The sequence below is a fragment of the Bombus huntii genome, chromosome 17 (assembly GCF_024542735.1).
Source record: "Bombus huntii isolate Logan2020A chromosome 17, iyBomHunt1.1, whole genome shotgun sequence".
In the NCBI taxonomy this organism is placed as follows: Eukaryota; Metazoa; Arthropoda; class Insecta; order Hymenoptera; family Apidae; genus Bombus; species Bombus huntii.
Window position 1 is genome coordinate 1,862,701 of NC_066254.1, and position 26,111 is coordinate 1,888,811.

Here is a 26,111-nt window from a genome sequence, read left to right on the forward strand (position 1 = left end):
CGAATGGGAAGAAGAATAAAAAGTAGACTTCGTTTAAAGGATCTTGCTACGGAGTGGGGAAAGTAGTGATGCCTTTTAGTAAGCAGATTGTAAGGGACCGTACGATATTCAGCTCAGAACCTTGGAGGCCCGAAGTACTTAACAAAAAAGAACACAAAAGATTCTTAAGAACCTTCAATCAAATTTTCTTTTCCTTTCCTCAGATAAATTTAAACAGCTCACCTAGACGAATCTTGATAAGCTTTTGGAAACTATCCTGATAGACTATAAACAAACTACTGGATTTTTGTTTCGATCGATAACACAATACTAAATGGTTATTAATAACTAATAAGCCAATGTGATATTATGTCAATAAAAAAGAAAATTAACAGATCTGTTATGCATAAAAAATGTTTGTAACTATTGATAAATTTCTTACTTTCAACGGATCAACGCCTGGAGAGAGAATGAAAAATACAGGCGTGATTGAACTGGTTTCTTCAAAGGATTTATGAAAAGGTGGAGATCTGGATTCAACAAATTTTGAACCAAGTTTTTCTTCTACGAAGCACCTAAATAAATTCACGAGATACAGTATTTTAAACAATTTAAGGAAAAAGGAAATATTTTAATTTAAAGTAATACCAAATATTATACAGGGTGTTCCCGATATTCTTAATGCTCTTTTTTATAAATAACAGATTTGTGAAATAGACGGAAAAAAAATAATTAAGTATTTCTTATACGTGCTATGATAGGGTGAATAGATTTTTGGAATGTTATTGTTTCTACAAAAATATTATGATTATGTATGTTTTTTAAATTTATCAATATCAATATCAATATCAATTTATCAAATATACAACTCGAAGCACACACTATGGGGACCAAGAATCACTACACCACGAGGTAGAACCTTGGAAAACTACATGAGAAACACTAACCTCAATATATTATCAACGGGAAGGCGGACATACTGGCCGAGAGACCTGAGCAAAATACCTGACCTACTAGATTTTGCAGTTACAAAGGGACTAAACGCAAATAAACTAAACATAGCACCCAGCCTCGAGCTTACCTCCGTAAAAAATATTGGAAAAATAAAAAAAAGCCAACACCACACGGAGTTCCCAGGCGGTCACCCATCCAAGTACTATCCGTGCCCAGCGCTGCTTAACTTTCGTGATCGGACGAGAACGAGTGCACTCAACGCGGTTTGAGCGTTGGCTGAAGTAAACACCTTTCTTATTCGTTCCTGATGATCAAAAAATAGAATATTTAAAGAAACATAGGTGGTGTTACGCCGCCTAAAACATCTGCACGCCAGCCCGCGCGACCGGACAACAACCGACCTGCGTAACGTCACTTCGACCCTCAATAAACCTAAGGACCCACCATAACTTTCGCTTCCCTGCATTGTTTCGCCATATGTCTTCAATCCGTTTGTCTTGAAGAATTGCTAAAGCTTAAAAATATGCTCGAAACACAGTCGGTTTTAGAGGTGTCCTTGGGTTTATTAGTCGCATTTAAAACACGGAGAAAGCGGGTATGCACCCATTAGGAAAATCCGAATAGCCCTGTAATAAAACAAGCTAGGTTTTTCTCACGCACACAGTCATTTACGCACCACGATGGTAGGAGACTCCCTACTCATCCCTTCGAGCAGTAGTGCAGGTCATGACCAATCGACACCGCGGTTCGTTACCCTCACTTTTCCTAACGAAAGTGGGACCAACGAATCCGCGTTCTTTAGGCACAGGGGCACACCCACACCGAACTTTTCTTCCGTATTAAACAAAAGAGCGACAAACAGTCTATCAACTAACGCCTAACGCGGCAGGCTACACATAGCGCGAGAGTCGCATACTTCACGCACATCTTTTGTCGGTTCTCGGTGTTGTCGAACATACATCTTCTCTCCTAAACATATCATAGTGCTAAGTCCATTGACACATTAATTTCCATTATAAGAGCCCTGCTCTAGCGTACATATCTATCGCATCTTCGTGCGACAAGTTGTTAACTATTTATCTCTCTACGTCAGTGTAACTAAGTGTTGGAAATATATACTTTATAATACTGTGAATCCCAGTGTTATACCAACTCAATCACCCCTTATTATCTCAACGGAAATCAGGGGATCGATCAATTCGTGGTGTCGATTGTTATAATCGTAACGGGGATTTACGACCCCCGTTGACGTTTCTCCTAGCGACTACGTCTCCCCGCGATTGGCCGAATTTACAGGTGGTGTGTGCCAAAATGAGAATGATACAATGTATGAAAATGGTCGCGTAATACTAAAACATTTCTCTTTCTCGATGCTTCGATTGTAGATTATTAAAAATAGATTGTCAAGAAAGGTAAAAAATATTGGAAAAATAAAAAAAAAGCCAACACCACACGGAGTTCCCAGGCGGTCACCCATCCAAGTACTATCCGTGCCCAGCGCTGCTTAACTTTCGTGATCGGACGAGAACGAGTGCACTCAACGCGGTTTGAGCGTTGGCTGAAGTAAACACCTTTCTTATTCGTTCCTGATGATCAAAAAATAGAATATTTAAAGAAACATAGGTGGTGTTACGCCGCCTAAAACATCTGCACGCCAGCCCGCGCGACCGGACAACAACCGACCTGCGTAACGTCACTTCGACCCTCAATAAACCTAAGGACCCACCATAACTTTCGCTTCCCTGCATTGTTTCGCCATATGTCTTCAATCCGTTTGTCTTGAAGAATTGCTAAAGCTTAAAAATATGCTCGAAACACAGTCGGTTTTAGAGGTGTCCTTGGGTTTATTAGTCGCATTTAAAACACGGAGAAAGCGGGTATGCACCCATTAGGAAAATCCGAATAGCCCTGTAATAAAACAAGCTAGGTTTTTCTCACGCACACAGTCATTTACGCACCACGATGGTAGGAGACTCCCTACTCATCCCTTCGAGCAGTAGTGCAGGTCATGACCAATCGACACCGCGGTTCGTTACCCTCACTTTTCCTAACGAAAGTGGGACCAACGAATCCGCGTTCTTTAGGCACAGGGGCACACCCACACCGAACTTTTCTTCCGTATTAAACAAAAGAGCGACAAACAGTCTATCAACTAACGCCTAACGCGGCAGGCTACACATAGCGCGAGAGTCGCATACTTCACGCACATCTTTTGTCGGTTCTCGGTGTTGTCGAACATACATCTTCTCTCCTAAACATATCATAGTGCTAAGTCCATTGACACATTAATTTCCATTATAAGAGCCCTGCTCTAGCGTACATATCTATCGCATCTTCGTGCGACAAGTTGTTAACTATTTATCTCTCTACGTCAGTGTAACTAAGTGTTGGAAATATATACTTTATAATACTGTGAATCCCAGTGTTATACCAACTCAATCACCCCTTATTATCTCAACGGAAATCAGGGGATCGATCAATTCGTGGTGTCGATTGTTATAATCGTAACGGGGATTTACGACCCCCGTTGACGTTTCTCCTAGCGACTACGTCTCCCCGCGATTGGCCGAATTTACAGGTGGTGTGTGCCAAAATGAGAATGATACAATGTATGAAAATGGTCGCGTAATACTAAAACATTTCTCTTTCTCGATGCTTCGATTGTAGATTATTAAAAATAGATTGTCAAGAAAGGTAAAAAATATTGGAAAAATAAAAAAAAAGCCAACACCACACGGAGTTCCCAGGCGGTCACCCATCCAAGTACTATCCGTGCCCAGCGCTGCTTAACTTTCGTGATCGGACGAGAACGAGTGCACTCAACGCGGTTTGAGCGTTGGCTGAAGTAAACACCTTTCTTATTCGTTCCTGATGATCAAAAAATAGAATATTTAAAGAAACATAGGTGGTGTTACGCCGCCTAAAACATCTGCACGCCAGCCCGCGCGACCGGACAACAACCGACCTGCGTAACGTCACTTCGACCCTCAATAAACCTAAGGACCCACCATAACTTTCGCTTCCCTGCATTGTTTCGCCATATGTCTTCAATCCGTTTGTCTTGAAGAATTGCTAAAGCTTAAAAATATGCTCGAAACACAGTCGGTTTTAGAGGTGTCCTTGGGTTTATTAGTCGCATTTAAAACACGGAGAAAGCGGGTATGCACCCATTAGGAAAATCCGAATAGCCCTGTAATAAAACAAGCTAGGTTTTTCTCACGCACACAGTCATTTACGCACCACGATGGTAGGAGACTCCCTACTCATCCCTTCGAGCAGTAGTGCAGGTCATGACCAATCGACACCGCGGTTCGTTACCCTCACTTTTCCTAACGAAAGTGGGACCAACGAATCCGCGTTCTTTAGGCACAGGGGCACACCCACACCGAACTTTTCTTCCGTATTAAACAAAAGAGCGACAAACAGTCTATCAACTAACGCCTAACGCGGCAGGCTACACATAGCGCGAGAGTCGCATACTTCACGCACATCTTTTGTCGGTTCTCGGTGTTGTCGAACATACATCTTCTCTCCTAAACATATCATAGTGCTAAGTCCATTGACACATTAATTTCCATTATAAGAGCCCTGCTCTAGCGTACATATCTATCGCATCTTCGTGCGACAAGTTGTTAACTATTTATCTCTCTACGTCAGTGTAACTAAGTGTTGGAAATATATACTTTATAATACTGTGAATCCCAGTGTTATACCAACTCAATCACCCCTTATTATCTCAACGGAAATCAGGGGATCGATCAATTCGTGGTGTCGATTGTTATAATCGTAACGGGGATTTACGACCCCCGTTGACGTTTCTCCTAGCGACTACGTCTCCCCGCGATTGGCCGAATTTACAGGTGGTGTGTGCCAAAATGAGAATGATACAATGTATGAAAATGGTCGCGTAATACTAAAACATTTCTCTTTCTCGATGCTTCGATTGTAGATTATTAAAAATAGATTGTCAAGAAAGGTAAAAAATATTGGAAAAATAAAAAAAAAGCCAACACCACACGGAGTTCCCAGGCGGTCACCCATCCAAGTACTATCCGTGCCCAGCGCTGCTTAACTTTCGTGATCGGACGAGAACGAGTGCACTCAACGCGGTTTGAGCGTTGGCTGAAGTAAACACCTTTCTTAGTCCTTCCTGATGATCAAAAAATAGAATATTTAAAGAAACATAGGTGGTGTGTGCCAAAATGAGAATGATACAATGTATGAAAATGGTCGCGTAATACTAAAACATTTCTCTTTCTCGATGCTTCGATTGTAGATTATTAAAAATAGATTGTCAAGAAAGGTAAAAAATATTGGAAAAATAAAAAAAAAAGCCAACACCACACGGAGTTCCCAGGCGGTCACCCATCCAAGTACTATCCGTGCCCAGCGCTGCTTAACTTTCGTGATCGGACGAGAACGAGTGCACTCAACGCGGTTTGAGCGTTGGCTGAAGTAAACACCTTTCTTATTCGTTCCTGATGATCAAAAAATAGAATATTTAAAGAAACATAGGTGGTGTTACGCCGCCTAAAACATCTGCACGCCAGCCCGCGCGACCGGACAACAACCGACCTGCGTAACGTCACTTCGACCCTCAATAAACCTAAGGACCCACCATAACTTTCGCTTCCCTGCATTGTTTCGCCATATGTCTTCAATCCGTTTGTCTTGAAGAATTGCTAAAGCTTAAAAATATGCTCGAAACACAGTCGGTTTTAGAGGTGTCCTTGGGTTTATTAGTCGCATTTAAAACACGGAGAAAGCGGGTATGCACCCATTAGGAAAATCCGAATAGCCCTGTAATAAAACAAGCTAGGTTTTTCTCACGCACACAGTCATTTACGCACCACGATGGTAGGAGACTCCCTACTCATCCCTTCGAGCAGTAGTGCAGGTCATGACCAATCGACACCGCGGTTCGTTACCCTCACTTTTCCTAACGAAAGTGGGACCAACGAATCCGCGTTCTTTAGGCACAGGGGCACACCCACACCGAACTTTTCTTCCGTATTAAACAAAAGAGCGACAAACAGTCTATCAACTAACGCCTAACGCGGCAGGCTACACATAGCGCGAGAGTCGCATACTTCACGCACATCTTTTGTCGGTTCTCGGTGTTGTCGAACATACATCTTCTCTCCTAAACATATCATAGTGCTAAGTCCATTGACACATTAATTTCCATTATAAGAGCCCTGCTCTAGCGTACATATCTATCGCATCTTCGTGCGACAAGTTGTTAACTATTTATCTCTCTACGTCAGTGTAACTAAGTGTTGGAAATATATACTTTATAATACTGTGAATCCCAGTGTTATACCAACTCAATCACCCCTTATTATCTCAACGGAAATCAGGGGATCGATCAATTCGTGGTGTCGATTGTTATAATCGTAACGGGGATTTACGACCCCCGTTGACGTTTCTCCTAGCGACTACGTCTCCCCGCGATTGGCCGAATTTACAGTTGGTGTGTGCCAAAATGAGAATGATACAATGTATGAAAATGGTCGCGTAATACTAAAACATTTCTCTTTCTCGATGCTTCGATTGTAGATTATTAAAAATAGATTGTCAAGAAAGGTAAAAAATATTGGAAAAATAAAAAAAAAGCCAACACCACACGGAGTTCCCAGGCGGTCACCCATCCAAGTACTATCCGTGCCCAGCGCTGCTTAACTTTCGTGATCGGACGAGAACGAGTGCACTCAACGCGGTTTGAGCGTTGGCTGAAGTAAACACCTTTCTTAGTCCTTCCTGATGATCAAAAAATAGAATATTTAAAGAAACATAGGTGGTGTGTGCCAAAATGAGAATGATACAATGTATGAAAATGGTCGCGTAATACTAAAACATTTCTCTTTCTCGATGCTTCGATTGTAGATTATTAAAAATAGATTGTCAAGAAAGGTAAAAAATATTGGAAAAATAAAAAAAAAAGCCAACACCACACGGAGTTCCCAGGCGGTCACCCATCCAAGTACTATCCGTGCCCAGCGCTGCTTAACTTTCGTGATCGGACGAGAACGAGTGCACTCAACGCGGTTTGAGCGTTGGCTGAAGTAAACACTTTTCTTATTTGTTCCTGATGATCAAAAAATAGAATATTTAAAGAAACATAGGTGGTGTGTGCCAAAATGAGAACGATATAATGTGAGGTAATAGTCGTGTAATTCCAAAACATTCTTTTTTCTGGATGGTTAGATTATAAATTATTAATAATCGATTCTTAAGGAAGCCGAAGCTTTTCGTTTTTAGAAGCCGAAGATTTTCTTTTTTAGAAGCCGAAGATTTTCTTTTTTAGAAGCCGAATTGATTGTTTAGGATTACGTTATTTTTTATGCGAAAGGAGACTATAGGGGGTTATTCATGACTATTTCGAATACTTATGTTGTGTAGGATACTTAGAGGTCGCAGGTTTGAGGACGAGAAGTGGTTTTTATTTATTTTTTTATGATTGCTGTTAATTTAGCTTTCCCCATTTTCTAGGGAAGTACGGTTGATTGATAATCTGCGACACTCACTTTCGCAGTCAAGAGGCTATTTTAGTAGACGGTAATCGTACACAATCTGGACAATGGTTGGATACTAATGAGACTTTTAAACAAATGCTGAAACTGTCATTACGGCCGAAACAGGTTATGATGATTGTATGCTGTACATAGATAGCAGATGATGCACTCATTAACCTGGGTTTAAGGAATGTGTTTGATAATGATAGCTCGTAATGGCTCAATAAAAAGGACATTAGAATAAAAAACGACGTCGCAGAAATTCTATAGGAATAACATGATTCAAGTAAGATATAACTGAAAAAATAAATTCCTAGGATTTGTAATGTAACGTGAAGTATCGAATGAGTTAATATGACAGGAACATACCTAATCGCGTAAGTCATACGATCCAGTCTAAGACACCTCATAATGCATAATCTTTGCAGAGCAGTTTTATTTTTCCAATCTTGTGGGAAACTTTCTCGTTCCGGCGTATCTGATTCTACAAACTTCTTCCATCGTTTTGCAGCACCTTCTATGTCTTTTTCTAAATTTTGAAAATCCTCCATTTGGCTCAAATATTTAATCCCTCCCCAACCGACGTCTGTTAAAAAGTCTACAGGGCTTGTTAACTCGGGAATATACGGAAATCGTAGTAGGAAGTCAAGTTCTGATTGTGATATTTCCTTTGCTTCCATAAAAATCTGAAACAAATAGAATTATTCGATGTGACGTTAGTCGCAAGAAAAATGCGATATGTAGTGTTGCAAGCTACCCTCGTATGATTTAGTTTATCCCAGGAAGATTTTTTTGGTAAACTTTGCACTTCTATGCAAAATTTTTCTAATCAATATACTACGTTATTTATCGCTATTTTAACGTTTTTTTCTTTTCTTGTTAGAAGTATCTAACCGTTTGGTTTGTATTATTGAACTCGATTATAAGATTAATAATAAATTATGCAATTATACCAATTATAATTATCACATCTAATATAGTAGAGTAAAATAGTATATAGTATAGTAAATGAGATTCCATACAATTGATAATGCAGTAAATAAAAAGATCATATTAACACCTATCCTATGGCACCAACCTGTTTGTCAAGTGCAGGCTAATTGTTCAGAAGACACGATTTTTTGGCCGATTCGGCAATTAAAAAAAAAGATATTTGGTGGAACAAAGACCCTATTGATGTGATAAAACAATAGATTCGTTGAAAAGATATTTCGATGAAATCAATAAATTAGTAAATAAATTGATAAGATGATAAAAACAATATGGAATTTTTAATATCCACCAAAGTTTATTTAATTTAGATTCCATCAAATATATATTTTTAACGTATATATATTTCATTATATATATCTATATTCGATGTTCAGTAATTAGTATTAAGGATATGTTGCAATGTAGCTAATGGAAGATGGTTGTTTTATACAAATTACTAATACGAAGCGTATAAGTAATACAGTAATTACTAGGTATAAGATAGGAATAGTGACAAAACAAAACCAAGAAAAAGAAATCCCTTGGATCTGGCAACACGGATGGCGGGTTCCACAGATTGAGAACCGCTGATCTAAATTATAAAATATTTACCTGAATGGTCATTTGACAAAGGAAGGTCAATTTATCGGCTTCAAATAATCCTCTGCTTGTATAAATGAAAACTAGATAAGTGATGCTATCCATTAAAAGAGCCACGCGCTTAGCCAAATCCTCCGAAGCTACTGCAAATCTAATTGCGTTTAGAAAGACAACGCTGAAAGCTTTCAAAGAAAACTGATAGAGCATATTGATCTTGTTCAAATCGTTTAAAACGAAATATAAGAGGCTGGCTCGAGCCGCAACAGGACGATAAATTTCTCGAGCCTCGTCTATCTTTACAGCAGTCACTCTAGCTTCAGCTACTTTTATTTCTATTTCCGCAGCAGTTTTTTTCGTGGTTTCGAGATTGATCACGAGATCGACGTCGCTTAAAATGTCTGGCCCAGCAGTCGATAACCTTTGAAAAGAAACACAACATTATGTCATGATATTTACATTTGTAAACACACACCATAACTGTCATAAGACAAATTTTGAAAGTTGAGATATAACAGTTAATATCTTTAATTAAAAGATTTTGATTACGAGTGAAATATTATAAATATTAAATAATAGTTAATAGTTATTCGTAATCACAACAATTAAAAATTGATACTTTTTATTCACTTCATTTTTGGAGATTTCTTCCAGATCTATTAATAACTGGCTACCATTTAAATGAAAATTAAATTTTAATGACTTTTTTCCACAAAATGTTTAATATGCGGTACTTGATACTATGATGAAGGAAGGTCAGCAACCCCTATTCGATATACGTTAGACGACTTGGAAAAAGAATATGTCCCATTTAAAGAAACCCATAGCGAATTAGACGAGACAGACTATGGGCAGACAATAGAGGAATACCTTAACCTAAAAGCAACATTTTATACCTGTAAAGAACGCGCTCGAGATATAATTAAACAGACAAAAATGCGGATAAGAGAGCCAACAGATAGTACGCTAATCTCACTGGGCACACCATATTCGGTTCCAGCCGACAATGAAATAGCATTATTAAAAAATCAGCTATGTACATTTTCGGGATTCTGTGAAGATTGGCCAAGGCTCGCGGTGCAATTTCGCTTCATAGTACACGAGAATTTACGTATTGACGACTGTAAGCGATTCATTTATCTCCGCTCTTGCCTAATACAGGATGCTAACGCAATAGCATCATTAGACAATAGAGTCATAAATTATTCGATAGCATGGGAGATTTTACAAAAGAGATACAACGAAATCGTAGTCAACCATTTAAAGACATTGTTTTACATGGCTCCTTTACAGCGGCCTTTACATCGTACCAAGACCTATAATCCTATTCAAAGAAGATAGAAACTCATTATAGAGTCTTGTAGGCGCTCAAACAACCGACCGCGGATGCAGTGCTGCTCTATTTGCGTACATCCAAGTTAGATCGCGAGACCGAGTTAAAATGGAAGGAAAGGATAGTAAACACACCCTTCCCAATAGTCGAAGAACTGTTCAAATTTTTAGACGGTCGCTGCGGGATGTTAGAACTTACAGCATCATCATATCAAACACTATCACACTCTACAACCCGTCGGGATAATTTACGTTACCGGAACAAGACGGCATACGCAAACTGCACGAATCCAACCGGACTCCAAACTAAACATTCATCTCACAGTCTCGAATCACGTGCAACCTTTGCAATAGATCTCATGCCTCGCGATACTGCAAGAAATTTTTAACAACGTCCGTACCCGAGCGATCAAAACTAGTGAGAGAAAAAAAAACCTTTGCTTCAATTGTCTGTGTAGCACACACTCTGTTGAAGAATGCCCAATGGGTAGCTGCACGTCGTGCCATACACGGCACCACAATCTCCTGCGTTCGAATATGGGTAATTCATCGCAGTCAGCTTAAACACATCTAATATGTCATTTGTCCCATGTACTCCCAACTGTTATCTTGTCGATTTTCTATCAGCAAGTTGGCAAAAACCATAGCCGAATACAGAACTCTGTATGAAGGATGGAAAATGTTCATAGATGTTAGAATTTAACATATTCATTCCATAATCGCACTTTTGTAAATCCATATCTCATCAAAATGTACTATGCGCAATTACATACTTCTTCACAATGAAAACTTTTGAATGTGACCGTTCAAGGGGGACGGTATGTTCGAGATTTTGGCCGCCACCTAGTTGATAATGCACCTTGGTATGTAACCAATGAAACAATACACCGCGACCTCAAGATACCCACCGTCAAAGAGGAAATAGCAAAATATAGCGACAGATATAGCAAAAGAATCAACAAACACCGAAACCCCCTAATCACTGGACTACTCGATACGACGGACCAGATTCGCAGGCTGAAGAGGCACTACCCGCTAGACCTAAACGTTAGATTCATTTAATTATCCAAATTAAGCATATGCACTTACTTATAATACTTATAAATTATACCTATCTATAATAAGTATTAACTTATTGTAAATAAACAGCCATGTCACTGCGCCACGCCAGAAAAATTACTGAAAATTCTCAACGCGAGAATTGATTGTAATTTCAACAAATAAATAAAAAAACCTTGTTGATAATTCGCAACACATAGGATACCACCTAAAATTGTATCATATACCTACCTGTGTAAAAGATCATCTTCCAATCTCTTCAAGGTAATTTTGAAGGTATTTTGTTGAGTAGTTAATTCCGCTTTTTTGGATTCTAAATCAGGTCTTTCAGCTTTCACAACGTCACCCAGAAGTTGTTCCTCCAAACCATCTTTTGTTACAGTAAAGTTGATAAGAGTAGTTTGAGCTTGTATCTCGGGCTTATAATGAGGATTAGCTAATTTCGTTTGTAGAATTAGCCGGAAACGAGGGTCATAATCTACTTCTTTGTCCCAAATTTTTATCGCCCTTTATAGTAATAAAAAAGTATATATAAAATATAGAGTATATAATAGTTATAGTAAGAGAGGGAAGGGAACAGGTGGAAGCAGAAAACGGACAAGAACCGTTAACAGCAGACCAAATCGTGGAAGAAAGAAGGAAGAAGGAAACAGAGGAGAGAGAGAAAAGGATAAGAGAATCGAGGTATAATAGGTATTACAGGAATATAGCAAGAGAAGAAACCCCAAAGTACCTAGAAGGGAAGATGAAATGGAAGGAGAGAAGCACGCTCTCCAGATTTAGATGCGGCAACGTAGCTAAGGCAAGGGAGCACTGGAAAGAGGAGGAAGAAAGAAGGTGCAGGCTGTGCAATAAAGGAGAGGAAGATATGAGACATATCCTGGAAGAATGTAAGGTAACAGGGGGACCAAAGGGACTGGAAGAGACACTAAAGGAGACAGGAGAGGGGCTAGCAGTGCTGAAAGAGATAATGGAGAAGAGAAGAGATTACAGCTAGATTCAAAGGCCAAAGAACGACAGGCAGAAGGGTTAGGACAAAATAACGAAGTGCAATGTAACATATGTCGTATTACAAAGTAGCATAAGTGTACTGTAAGGTGATTTATGTAGTAATGTCAGAAAGTATGTAAACCGGAAGTCGTCCAAAGCCGAAAGGCAGGAACTATGTTTAATAAATAATAATAGTTATAATAATTATATATTACAGTAATTATAAAATAAAATAAAGAAAATAAATAGAACAATTCAAAAATAAGATAAATGTAAATAAGTGTTCCAAGTATATAGAGTCATATGTGCATCTATTACAAATAATTTAAGTTTTGTTACTATTTCTGATTCATATTAATATATACTGCATAATATCTCAAAGTTGGTATTAAACAGTCTCTGGTTATTATCATAAAACCATTATACATATTGAATCGATCTCTGTACGCACGACTACATCTTAGATGCATCTTATTGTTAATTACGTTTTATATCCTATATATATAAACAAATCATCATGCTTTCTAATTGTTAATTCAAACAATAAAGCAGATAATAAAGTTAAAAATTGTAGCGGCCCATGGCCGTAAAAATGCCCGTAGAAAGGTCCAGGGTCCACTTGGCCTGCGAAACGAACGACTTACAAAAAAAGCTCAAGGGCCTTCGACAAGAAAAAATCATTTCCCTACCCCGGAAGAAAACATTCTCTTTCGGGGACCACGGCAATCTACCATCACAAAATAAATGCTCGATTGTTGTAGTGTGCGGTAAAACTATTGTTTAGAGGACCTACCACCAATGACCTTGAGATATGTTATCAAGGTTACTTTTCTGAGTGATTTTCAAAATGTTTTAGTCGCTGATCTTGCCGCTCGTCTGTAAAAATTTTGGCAAACGAGGCAAAAATTTTGGGTCAATAATTTTGTAATTCCACCAAATGCCCAAAATAGACAAATAACTGAAAAAAAAATAATTTTGCTTCACACGAGTTAAGGTTAGAGTTAGTATTAGAGTTAGGTTGTCGTCACGCCAAGGAAGTTCTGGGTCCTCCTCGGACGTGCCAAGGGATAGCGTTGAGAGGGGAGGTCCCTCTCAATGACCAAACTAGACCTGATGCCTGAGACTTAGGTTAGGGTTAGCAAACAAAATCGAACCCAAACCTAATGTTAGTCGTTAGACGAATATAAATGTTTACATTAACTTTAAAGATATAGATTGAGAGGTTTATTCAATATTTAATTATTCTAAAGAGAACTTCGAACTCATAATTTCGAAAATTGCATTTGCGCTAAGTTGTTTCTGTTTCATTCGTCTCAGTCATATCATTTTGTTTCGAAATTGTATGGGATTTGCTATATAAAAATCTTCGTTTTTTCCAGGACTACGATCGTTTAACGTCTCGAACAGAGTGCATGCTACTCGAGACCATCCCCTCCACAACATATCCGAAATTAAACAAAATTGGAGTTGAAATTCCCATTTGTGCATAATTACCGAAATGATAGTTGCTGACATCGTTGACCCAGTGATGAACAATGTCAAATTTTCTCACATTACAACGGGTCATGTTTGCTGTTTAACAACATATTTCTTTGGACTTTATCAGAAAATGTGTAATAATGAATAGTTAAATATGACTTATTTTAAATAAATTTTAGTATGATTATATTAATAACTTTTTAACGAATAACAAGAGATAGCTAAAATTTTTTAATGGTCACTCAGAACGGTGACCTTGATAGCATATATGTATGAAGGTCAGAATCATTAAAGGTTCTAAACAGCAATTTTATCTAATATGAATTTATGTTACAATAATAATATATATAGGCAAGTACCTTCCTTTTTTTATTAGATCTCTCTTTATAACAGGATCTAAAATGGGGTCGATGGTTTCCATGATATTTTCAATTAAAACAATTCCTCCATTCGCAATGGAAATTTCAATTAAATATAAATAATTCGGTTGAGTAAGTCTCAGCACTTGCAAATCTTCACCATATCGATTTTTAATCCATTTTAATCCTTGTAATTGTGGATCTATCATTAGAGGCCATCTCGTTGAATTCATTAAAATTGTTGCATTTTCCGAGGACATTTTGTCTGTAGGTAAACCTTAACAAACGATCAGTATTTCGTTATAATGATTTATTATTAAAGTTAAATATAAAAGCACAATTAATTTTTAGATTTTTAACTTTTATGATGATTCGATCGTTATTAATAGTATATTGCGCTTTACGCGTTATAATGTTCATGCGCAGCATTAATCGATGTAGTTCTGTACTTTGTACATAAAAACTGTAATTAAAAATTGTTATATTGTCCCAGCACCTTAAAAACACATATATTAGTTTAGAAATCATTACAATTCGAGGTTTGTTAAATTATTTTGCTGTTGTTTACACTACTTGTCTACGGATTTTTATTCAAATTCATATTTTTGAGAATATAAATAAGAAGAAGGAATCTCGATAGAAAATTATTTTACCTATCAAGTAATATTATAGAAGACATTGTACTTTGGATATTTTAAGTATTTCTTTATATTATGTGTATTGGAGCTAGAAGTGTGCTCCAATTGGTAGCTGTTAATAATAGATGGCAAATTGTAATTATAAATATATTTCTAATAGGACATGCGCGGAGGATTTAATGACTCCTGCGGGCCGCGCGTATCATAAATTTCTAGCAGACCCTCGAGGAATTCTCCCGCATCCTTATAAAGGTCCCTTCTTCGATGTCAAGACAGCTTTTGCCTGTCATCGCAAACAGAAGAATACTGCTCCCGACCAACTGTTCAGCGATGTGCCACTTGAAATAGGTATGTACTGAGGGTGTGTATTAAAAACTGTAATAATTTAGTGCAGCGTAACTTGGTCTGAACTTGACTGAATCTTGATTGGCTTAGCTTCAGTGCACCTCCAGCTTTACTTTAGAACCTCGAAGGAATTTAGTCTCTTTATAGAGAGATTTAACATGTACATGTGGCTTTTCAGCCAATAAGCTCACTTATCTTCGTAATTGCATTGAAAGTGGCAGTGGAAGTAGGAATAATCTCCCTTCACTTAAGGGATCTCTTCAGCAACCTCTTGGTTGTGAGCCAAATATTCTCATATTTTCATTTCAACGTAGAATGTGTAATACTATTAAGTTGCTGTTGCTACTTTGTACATTTGTTGATTTTTTGTTGCTTAAATTGTTCACGAAAAGGAGATTTAAATCAGTACGGGGAGATATTCAATATTTTCATTAAAATATTATATCGATGACTCTAATATCTCGAAGAACGTGAGAAAGATTTTATAAAGAAAACAGAACATCTTTTTGTGTATGATATTATTTGTCTATTTGAAACAAAAATAGCGTTTTCCCCTTACATTTCTTCCTATCATAGAAATCGACTGATCGTGAGATGTTTAAGGTGTTTCAGTTACACGGGGAATTATGTATCTATTCTATAGCATCACGTTCAAATGATAATAACTTTTGACATTAACTAAGCTGTAGAACGTATAAATGTATTCACCTTCGTTGTTCCATTGTGCAATTTGTGCATCGTCTGTCAATAAAGCCAGTACATCCAATTCAGTAGTCCTCGGTATTTTTACTTCCAAATTTTCCAGAAACGGTAACCAATTTTCGTACATTAAGTCAGATCTATATTTTCGAGTGAAAGAACCCATATATGATAAAAATGCTGTTACAATCAGCACATCCCCTGGTACCGTTACACACGAGTTCGTCAAACTAAAAATTTAAATTCGTTATAATAATCTTATTTCTATCGTAGAAAATAGCAAATTTTATGTCATAAGGATAGTAAATATTCTTAAATCATAGGTCATTGTACGCGTGTTAAAACGTTCTACTAGATTGTAAGAAAACATATCATTTCATTTAAAAAAACAAAGTTGACCTTCATATGACTTCTACAAGCCCACCTATGAAAGAATAATTTGCATCAAATTATGTTTTTCCTATCATTTCTCTATCATCTTTCGTATCACTAATAACAGCCCAGATATTCAAGTTACCTGTGTTAGGTATACCCTGTTTTTAGTTCACCCTGTATAGTATCTATATTTATACATATATATGACACATGCATATTTATGTATATTTATTTTATGTATATCTATTTTTGTGTATATTTTAATACATATTTGATATATACATAAATAATAAATACCGTTCTATATTTGTCAGAAAAATATCATTAACTGTGAAAATAATCATGTTTATATTAATGTGAAATATTTTAAAAATAATATATAACATACAAAAATAGGAAATGAGAAATAGTAGAATCTGACCTTTCAACCTCCTCGGTCCACCGAATTTTTTCGGATGCTAAGCCATTCACTAATCTATTTGCAAGGTCAATTGTTAAAGCAGTAGCGTCAGCTTCGTCTTGACATTTTTGTTTCTCAGCTAAAGCTGCATTCATCCTTTCTCCTAACACGTCCAGCACTTTTTGCAACTCCTAAAGTAATGGAATTAGAAGTAATTAATTGAAATGAATAATAATTATCCTAAAAAGTTATTTCACATATATTTTGCTACATAATAATTAATAATAAGGAACTATAGCATTCACTAGGTCATTTTATCTTATTTGCTAATTCACACTATGATTTCTCTGTTATATCTTTTCTTGCATTTTCAGATAGAACATACTTATGTAAGCAAGTATACTCTTCTATGGTTTGCACATATGATATTGTTCCCGTCATTTTTCCGTTTATAAAGGTATCCCTTGTTATTAGAGATGGCATGACCTGCTAGTTGTAAATCACGATTTTATATGTCGGAGATGAAAGGACATCGGGTCCTTTCATTTGGAATATTTGGGAAGGCCCCAATACTTTAGTCCAGACTTTTTATTATATCTGTACTTAAATAATAAAACTGAGAAATATTTGTTTATGATTTAATCTAAGTATGGGTGCCCGAGATTTATGACGGTGGGTTTGGACTCGAAGTGACATAACGGGTCATAACAGAGCTATGGTACAATTATATAGCTCTCCTTAAAAAACACAAAGATTGACCCATGGGATACAGAAAGGTACGAAGAGGAGTATTCAAGGGCAGTTCCATTTGGACTGAGATTCAGTCAGATAAGTTCTACTTGTACTGTGGACAAGTACATTGAGACATACCCGAATCGTGGATCAGTAAGTTAAGTTCGACTTAGACTGTGGCAGAAATCGCATACGTCATCCCGTTGACCGTGGATTCGTTATCGAACCTAAATTCATTGATTATCTAATCGCCGCTATTACTTGTTAAACTCTGTAATAATTACATTAGCATCAGTAAGATATCATTTATCATACATAACAACGGTGGCCAATTCACGTGGTGATTCATTATACGCCCCTTACACCAATGATAAATCGACATATATATGTCGGGTTTACATTAGAATTAGGGTTAAGGGCGTGAAACGAATCTTCGTTTGGGTTACACGTTGTCGTTATGCAATAGAGAAGACATTGACTAGTGCAAATACGATTATTATAGAACCGGACAAGTAACCGTGGTAGTTAGGTACTCGAGAAACTAACGACAATGATCCTAGGTTCAATAACGAATCCGCGGTCGACGGGATGATAGATGAACGTACTCACAAAATCTAAGTCGGACGCGTAATATTCACTGGTCGTAAAGGATTACTCCTTTTATCAATGAGATCGCGAGCGAGAATGTCTTTCCCGTCCCGATGGTGCCACAGAGGAAAACTATAATGGGGTGTGTCTAAGGACACGAGATCATCGGATTCGTCGAGAAAAGCCTTCGTTCAGAAAGTAAGGGAAATTGGCGTTGCTGCTAATTGGTCAATCTCCACATCGGTGGTTAGAAAGAGATGCTAGCCGCCCTCGAGGGAAAGTTGCTAGTGGGAGACGCCGCTCGTTGAAAAATAGGTCTCCCCTATTTTCCCGTAGGTGGGACAAAGACTGTTTGTCTGTTTGAAGGACTTTAGTTGACTAAATCTTAAGATTTATAACGGGCCCTCGGGCTAACTGAACATGTACTGCGGAGACGCATCGACATCTGGCAATCATCTTACTCGAAGAATGGGGTCTACGTGTGGCGAGCTACGGGTCAGAGACCGTCCAGTGTTACAACTATTTCGTTTTTAAGGAGAGCTATAGAATTATCCCATGCCTTCCATATATATGTCGGAGATGAAAGGAAAACCGGAGCTTTCCCTTTGCAATTTTGAGGAAGCCTTCTAATGCTTTAGCCTAGATTTTATCATAGCTGTAATTAAGCAATTGTCATTTGTAATTGTTTGATATTTGTGAAAGCGAAAGTGGGTTCGAGGTGACAACTGGTCGCCGAACGTAGCCACGGTCACGGGATAAACGATTTGCCTGACGAAGGTGTGGATCGGTTGTATTGTTCTCCCTAGAAATCACATAGAATTGTACTTTGGAGATGTCGATATAATGGGACACACGTTGTATTAGGAATCAAACTCCAGACAGAAACTGCCTAGCAACGGCGTTTGGATCTTTCTCGATGCTTCCAAAGAGTATACAACAAACTTTTGGCAGAAACTGCCTAGCAATGGCGATTGGAACCTTCTCGATGCCTCCAGCGAGCATATAACAAACAAATACAGTCGTCAAATGCTACAGAAGACTTGGCATGCGACTACTCCTGAGGATTTCCGTAGTAAACGCTTTGATGGTTTACAAAATTGTAGCAAGGAAGAACATAAATATTAGAATATTTAGACAAGTATGAGTTGCAAAATTATTAGGGTTGTCCGAAAATATAAGAATCCCCATTTTCGACGGAGTCAACATAGTATCGCCGTCGAAAAATGACTTCCGGAAGAAACATTAAACGCGCACGCACTTATGTTATGCAAATAAAGGACATCGAATGGAACGGACAAAGGCACAAAAGAATTCGAAGAAAACAACAACCTATTATCCAAATTGTTCATCGAGGGTAATCAATGCTGTATACTTCCTAGAATTAGGATGAATAGGGATTTGAAGAAATCCACCGGCCATGTCCAGAATAATAAAATATCTCGCTTTTGCAATCTCGCGACTTGATCCGCAATGAGGGGTAAAGGATACCGATCCGCGACCGTATATTTATTTAGTTCTCGAAAATCTACCTATCATCTATCTGAACCATTGTTCGCCTTCACGAGTAACACAGGGCTCGCGAACGGTGAATTACTAGGCTTTATGATTTTTGGCTGTAATTAAGTCGCTTGTTCTCTCACGTATTATTCTGCGCTCGCGAAATCTATTAGGACTCCTTGTACGGCGATGTTAGAATCAATTAATTGTACTTCTAACTGGCCTGTATTTTTTTGTACGAGTACGTAGGGAACCTGTAACGGATGAATCTCTGAATTTTCGAAAAGATTAATCGACTTTTATCACTACCACGTACCTCATTGTCAACTTCATTAACATCGATCTCGTTTTCAGCGGTTTTATTACAGGCATTAATTATTTTTGTTTTACACATAGCGAGGCTATTTTGTGTAATATTACGTCAAAATCTTGGCTTAAAATTTAACGAGTAATCGCGATATCGTATTGTTAAATAACTATCAGCGAGAACATGAAAAGTTTATCTCTAACCACCGACACCTGCAACGGACAAGATTTGAGCGATACGTTTAGTACCGATATTTCTTATTCCTCGCATTACTACTATATCAATCGTTCTTTTGCCAGAAATTCTCAAGACTACGGATTCTTTAATTAGCGAACACTCGGCTCCGAAATCGGGGTAAAATGGAAACGACTCACCCGGATGGCTTGATCTACCAGTTGGCGCCTCCACTACGTGGAAGTTGATTCGACACTCGGTATTGAAATTATATTCAGGGCACTGCTTTGTAAAGGATTTTCCTCCATAATCAGATTGCTGGCTGCGCACCATGCAGCGGAGTCGAAAAATTGTTAGGTTCCACACTCGATTTTTGCACTAGCGACGGAATTAACTCGCGCACGATGGTCGTAAGCTCTTGCACTGTTATAACCGGCACTGATCCCACTTCTGATGTCGGGTTTACATTAGAATTAGGGTTAGGGGCGTGAAACGAATCTTCGTTTGGGTTACACGTTGTCGTTATGCAATAGAGAAGACATTGACTAGTGCAAATACGATTATTATAGAACCGGACAAGTAACCGTGGTAGTTAGGTACTCGAGAAACTAACGACAATGATCCTAGGTTCAATAACGAATCCGCGGTCGACGGGATGATAGATGAACGTACTCACAAAATCTAAGTCGGACGCGTAATATTCACTGGTCATAAAGGGTTACTCCTTTCATCAATGAGATCGCGAGCGAGAATGACTTACCCGTCCCGATGATGCCACAGAGGAAAACTATATTGGGGTGTGTCTAAGGACACGAGATCATCGGATTCGTCGAGAAAAGCCTTCGTTCAGAGAGTAAGGGAAATTGGCGTTGCTGCTAATTGGTCAATCTCCACATCGGTGGTTAGAAAGAGATGCTAGCCGCCCTCGAGGGAAAGTTGCTAGTGGGAGACGCCGCTCGTTGAAAAATAGGTCTCCCCTATTTTCCCGTAGGTGGGACAAAGACTGTTTGTCTGTTTGAAGGACTTTAGTTGACTAAATCTTAAGATTTATAACGGGCCCTCGGGCTAACTCAACATGTACTGCGGAGACGCATCGACATCTGGCAATCATCTTACTCGAAGAATGGGGTCTGCGTGTGGCGAGCTACGGGGCAGAGACCGTCCAGTGTTGCAACTATTTCGTTTTTAAGGAGAGCTATAGAATTACTCCATACCTTTGTTAGATAAAGCGTTCATCCCGTGACCGCGGCTACGTTCGGTGACTGGCTGTCGCCTCGAGCCCAAGCTCATTATCACAACTCTCGAACAATTACAATCGGATTGAATAACTACAATTGTTCAATTACAGCTATAGTAGACTCTAGGTTACAATGTTGCGGGATTATCCAAAATTCCAAAGGCTCCGGTGTTCTTTCATCTCCGACATATATATATATATTTATATATATATATATATAATATATTATAATATATTATATATTATATATATTATTATATAAATATATATATTTTATATATATATTATATATATATATAATATATATATATTTTTATATATATAAATATATATATATAAAATATATATAAAAAATGGAAAGAGAGAGAGAGAGAGATAATTGATAAGAGAAATAAAAAGAGAGAAATAAATGGATATTTAATTGAATATAATTATTTATATACCTTCTTATAACCTATATATACAGAGTGGTAGGTAACTGGCGGTACAAGCAGAAAAGGGGTGATTCTACGCGAAAAATAAGTTGAAAATATAAAGTAACAATTTTTCGTTTGAGGCTTTGTTTTCGAGAAAATCGACTTTGAATTTTCGCTCGATACGCGTGCACTTTATCACGTCTCGTTATAACGGATCTCACTGTAGATCGGTGTCTCGATGGAAAAATTAAAAAAAAATTTTTTATTCTATATTTTCGACTTCTTTTTTCGCGTAGAATCCACCAGTAGTACCACCAGTTACCAACCACCCTGTATATTCATTTTGTACTACACCTTTTGAAACATGGAAAAATAATTCCAAGAGAAATCGTACAATTTAAAGAAATAATAAAGAAAATTATGATTAATATTGATATAAGTATATATATCCATAATGCCAAAGCAAACATGATAGATGTTATACATGTTCATCGAAATTATGTACTTTTATAATATAAAAATTTTCGTTATATATATCTATACATCATGACAAGCAATGAAATGAACATTAATTTACCGCTAATCGTGTCCTCAAAGCATTCAAGTGATCCATAGCAGCTTTTAACTCGGCATTAGCTTGTGCAAGTGCAGCTCTTAATGGTTTCACTGTTTCATTAATATAATGGAAAACCATTATATTTCTCACCCAACTGCAAAGACCTGCAGCGGCTTGTGATTTTGAATAAATAATCTCTGGATCAAAATCTAAAAGTATGATATAATTATTGTTTCGTTAACGTATATCTATATGCCGTATATCTATAATATGTGATGTAATATTAACTATCTTAATATACGAGGATCAGCCGAATATAAACCAGACTTTGTTTTTAACTTTATATTTTAGTAAAATATTCCAGAAGGAATATTCTTCCTATATACATTTCGTTTTTGTGTATACACTTTTTCCATCAGATTGTTAATTTTTTCATTCCAGTTTTGTAAAAAGTGGAGGGCTGGATCAGAAGTCAATTAATCTACTTCTTCGTTGATGTCGATACGTTGTCCTCCTAGCGCCTCTTTAAGTGATCCTGATTTTGCGGAACTTTAACTTCTTCCGAATGATGGAAACCACACTTCCGCGATTAATAATAACTTTCGAGCTGACGTTGCTGATGTGATGTGTTTTAAACGTATTGATTAGAGATGGCGTGCAAAATTACTAACAGTGATTTATCACAGTGATCGCAAAATCATCAGTCGTAATCTAACTTTATACACGATCGTGATCGTAACTTTTTTATATGCAGTCAATTTATTCACTGTGATCGTAATTCTTGATCCTGATTGAATTATTTCTTATAAAATACTTCAGTACAGCTTGCACAAAAATATCTGCATATAGTATTAATTTAAAGTTACGTTACCGTTTTCTCCATTTAACGTAAATTTACTTTATTTAATAATAAAAATGTAAAATAATTCAATCTTTGTTTGTCTTTATCTCATATCAGTATCTTAAAGAGTAAAGTACTAATTCTTCCTCTCGATTTCAAAATCGTTTCATATCGTTAATATAAAATATACAGGTTATGTGATGCGTGTAAAAAACAGTTATGTTCTCTTCCATCGGCTTCATCAGCAGTGATTACAAAAGATCAAGAAGAATCTTTTGATGAAAAATCATCGTGATTGGGAACGAATGTGACGAAATCATTTATGGTTCACAAATAACAGCTCTTGCCTTCTCTAATATTGGTGTTCACTAGAAAACGATTTATGCCACTCACTTGGTTTCTTGATAATGTTTTGTCCCCAAACTATAATAGCAATCTATGCAAAATTTCAGTGGGTTTTCTGCCTTTAACGGTTAAAAACTTGATAATTATGTGTCGTGCAACGGAAAATCGTACTGCTTTCTCGCATATTGTGCCATCTACTGAAGAAACAATAAATGGAGCACTACATGGAGTGGAAGGTCAGGTATGTCACATGCAGTCCGGTTAATATTTAACAGACCCTCGTATGCATCAAGTATATAAATTAATTCGATGTAGTCTTAAATAAAATATAAATTTTATTTATATATCGTATAAAGTACGGACAATCACCAGACGAATTTCTACAATTTGCTTTAATTTAAAAATTTACTTTTCGATCGAATGCTGGATTCCGGAAAATTTTACAATTTTGGATAAAATAGGATAATCAAGTCACCTGTAATTTGTGAAATTTACTTCCAAAATTTTATTTGTTTTACCATCAAGTTTATGACTGTTGTGGAAGAAAGCTTATTAATATGAATTAATAACTTATAGATTGTGAAATTTAGAATTTAATAATAATATTGGTTTAATTATGCAATAAGGCTCAGATGTGGCATGATTTTCTACATTGGAAATTGCTTCGTTTATAACTTTTGCGACACGAGGCGGTTCTTGTCGAAGCTAAATCACCCCCTTTCGTTTCGTTTTTACTATTTGAATGTATGTTTAAATTATATAAACGTAAACAGCATTTATTTAAAACTATTATAAAATGAGAAGGTATTTGTAAATTTAAAGGCAGTGTTACGCCGGGCGACTCTCTACTTGGCCCAGGTCATACACCGCGGGCCAGACGGATACCAGATGTCCCGTTGACGTCTCTCCTCGCGATTACGTCTCCCCGCGATTGGTCGAAAATACAGGCAGTATAAAAGTTAAAAGTAAAGGCATCGAATTAATTTATACACCAAATAACACAATTAATTTTAAATTAAATTTTTTAGTCATATTCTATCAGTATGTTCTATAGAGGTAAATAAAATACAGTGTTATATAAATATATTTAAATTTTCAGTAGAAATTCATAGGAAATATATAAAATACAAAGCAATATTTATCGATTTCATATTATTAGAATCTTTTCTGTATGTACATTATATATATACGGTACCATATTTCCAAGCTAAAAGTAATATCAGGAAGGCGAGTATTAATAAACATAATAAAATAATATGAAAAATTGATGATTGATTATTTAATCTTATCTTACAGTAATACGAAAAATTCTTTGGAAATAGTTGTAGCAATATACATGTATACGTACATACTTATAACCACCGTTAAGATTTAATCTAGTGTATTCAAGTAGTGTATACACAGTAGAACCTTGTTTATCCGATTAGGTCGGTGGAAAAGAAGGCAGTTCGGATAATCGAGCAGTTCTGGTAATAAAAATGTACTACATACCAAATCTCTCCAACTTTTCTCATTGTTTGCAACATTACGATTCAAGTGAAATTATAAAATTTCAACTGCTACTTCTCGACATAGTATTTATTTTGAATAAAAACAAGTGACTACATATATTAGCAGATATACACATTATACAGGGTGGTTGGTAACTGGTGGTACAAACGGAAAGGGGGTGATTCTACGCGAAAAAAGAAGTCGAAAATATAGAATAAAAAATTTTTTTTTTTTTATTTTTTCATCGAGAAAACGATCTACAGTGAGATCCGTTATAACGTACCGCACGCGTACCGAGCGCAAATTCAAAGTCGATTTTCTCGAAAACAAAGCCTCAAACGAAAAATTTTTATTCTATATTTTCGACTTCTTTTTTCGCGTAGAATCATTCCCTTTCCGCTTGTACCGCCAGTTATCAACCACCCTGTATAAAATCCGATTGCACATATTACGAGGTTAGCCTTGATCCTAGCTCGGATAATGCAGGCTCAGGATTCATTTGTTTGGATAAACGAAGTTCTATTGTATATTAATTTTATTGACTTCATTAATTTTACTGATTGTAAATTACTCAATTTTACAATTTTACTGAATTGTAAAATAGTAGTGTATTAAAATTTATGAATTACTGCCCACCTTTGTTGTTGATATAAGGTTGGATAGCCTTGACTACTTCAGGATGAATGTTCTCTTTGTCGTAATTTCGAAGTTGCGAGAGGAATGTGTCAACATGTCCCATCATCGCTTTGCACGCTTTCCAACTTCTATCTTTTGGAATTTGACCTCTGGGGGAAAATAAAACTAAAACAGCTTGTGCCACCATTGCTACTTGTTCCGGTGGCGTTCCAAAGGATTTTAGTTCTGTCAAGTTGTTCTGAAATTTAGATAATAATTTTGTGAAATATCCGGAATAAAATCTAATTATCGGGGTTTTTTTATTAAAATAGCTAGAGTTATCAAAATCGAGATTTTCAAATGTAAATCATGTCTTTTTGGAACTACATATATGTTTATGTACAATCGATTGTAAAAAGATTCCGACACTGTACAATTTTAATTTCTAATTCTAATTTTCTGTAAATGTACCAAGGATCAACAAAAATGTCTTATACTGTGTTACTGCACTATATAAAATGTAGACATAATTTACTCTTCCACGATATTTATTTTGATATTTCGACAACTATCAATAATAACTCTAATAATTAACTTTACCTATATAGTGTGGTGTAAC

At 36.8% G+C, this 26,111-nt stretch overlaps 1 protein-coding gene and 7 non-coding genes across 8 annotated transcripts in view; all 8 read right to left on the reverse strand.

The window, feature by feature from the left end:
* Positions 1-26,111, reverse strand: part of LOC126874973 (dynein beta chain, ciliary-like) — a 45,550-nt gene that overhangs the window by 4,043 nt on the left and 15,396 nt on the right. The window contains exons 10-17 of the mRNA XM_050637527.1: positions 25,514-25,751; positions 22,222-22,409; positions 16,715-16,884; positions 15,928-16,148; positions 14,237-14,513; positions 11,640-11,915; positions 9,033-9,438; positions 7,818-8,134 (exon numbers count right to left, since the gene is read on the reverse strand). Coding sequence (XP_050493484.1) covers positions 7,818-8,134; positions 9,033-9,438; positions 11,640-11,915; positions 14,237-14,513; positions 15,928-16,148; positions 16,715-16,884; positions 22,222-22,409; positions 25,514-25,751 — 2,093 coding nt within the window. The remainder of the gene's footprint in view (positions 1-7,817; positions 8,135-9,032; positions 9,439-11,639; positions 11,916-14,236; positions 14,514-15,927; positions 16,149-16,714; positions 16,885-22,221; positions 22,410-25,513; positions 25,752-26,111) is intronic.
* Positions 1,092-1,210, reverse strand: LOC126875276 (5S ribosomal RNA). Its single transcript, XR_007693316.1, has one exon. It is a non-coding gene; the product is annotated as a 5S ribosomal RNA (ribosomal RNA).
* LOC126875277 (5S ribosomal RNA) lies at positions 2,374-2,492 on the reverse strand. Its single transcript, XR_007693317.1, has one exon. It is a non-coding gene; the product is annotated as a 5S ribosomal RNA (ribosomal RNA).
* Positions 3,656-3,774, reverse strand: LOC126875278 (5S ribosomal RNA). Its single transcript, XR_007693318.1, has one exon. It is a non-coding gene; the product is annotated as a 5S ribosomal RNA (ribosomal RNA).
* On the reverse strand, positions 4,938-5,056 carry LOC126875279 (5S ribosomal RNA). Its single transcript, XR_007693319.1, has one exon. It is a non-coding gene; the product is annotated as a 5S ribosomal RNA (ribosomal RNA).
* On the reverse strand, positions 5,266-5,384 carry LOC126875280 (5S ribosomal RNA). The gene has a single exon (XR_007693320.1). It is a non-coding gene; the product is annotated as a 5S ribosomal RNA (ribosomal RNA).
* Positions 6,548-6,666, reverse strand: LOC126875281 (5S ribosomal RNA). The gene has a single exon (XR_007693321.1). It is a non-coding gene; the product is annotated as a 5S ribosomal RNA (ribosomal RNA).
* On the reverse strand, positions 6,876-6,994 carry LOC126875282 (5S ribosomal RNA). The gene has a single exon (XR_007693322.1). It is a non-coding gene; the product is annotated as a 5S ribosomal RNA (ribosomal RNA).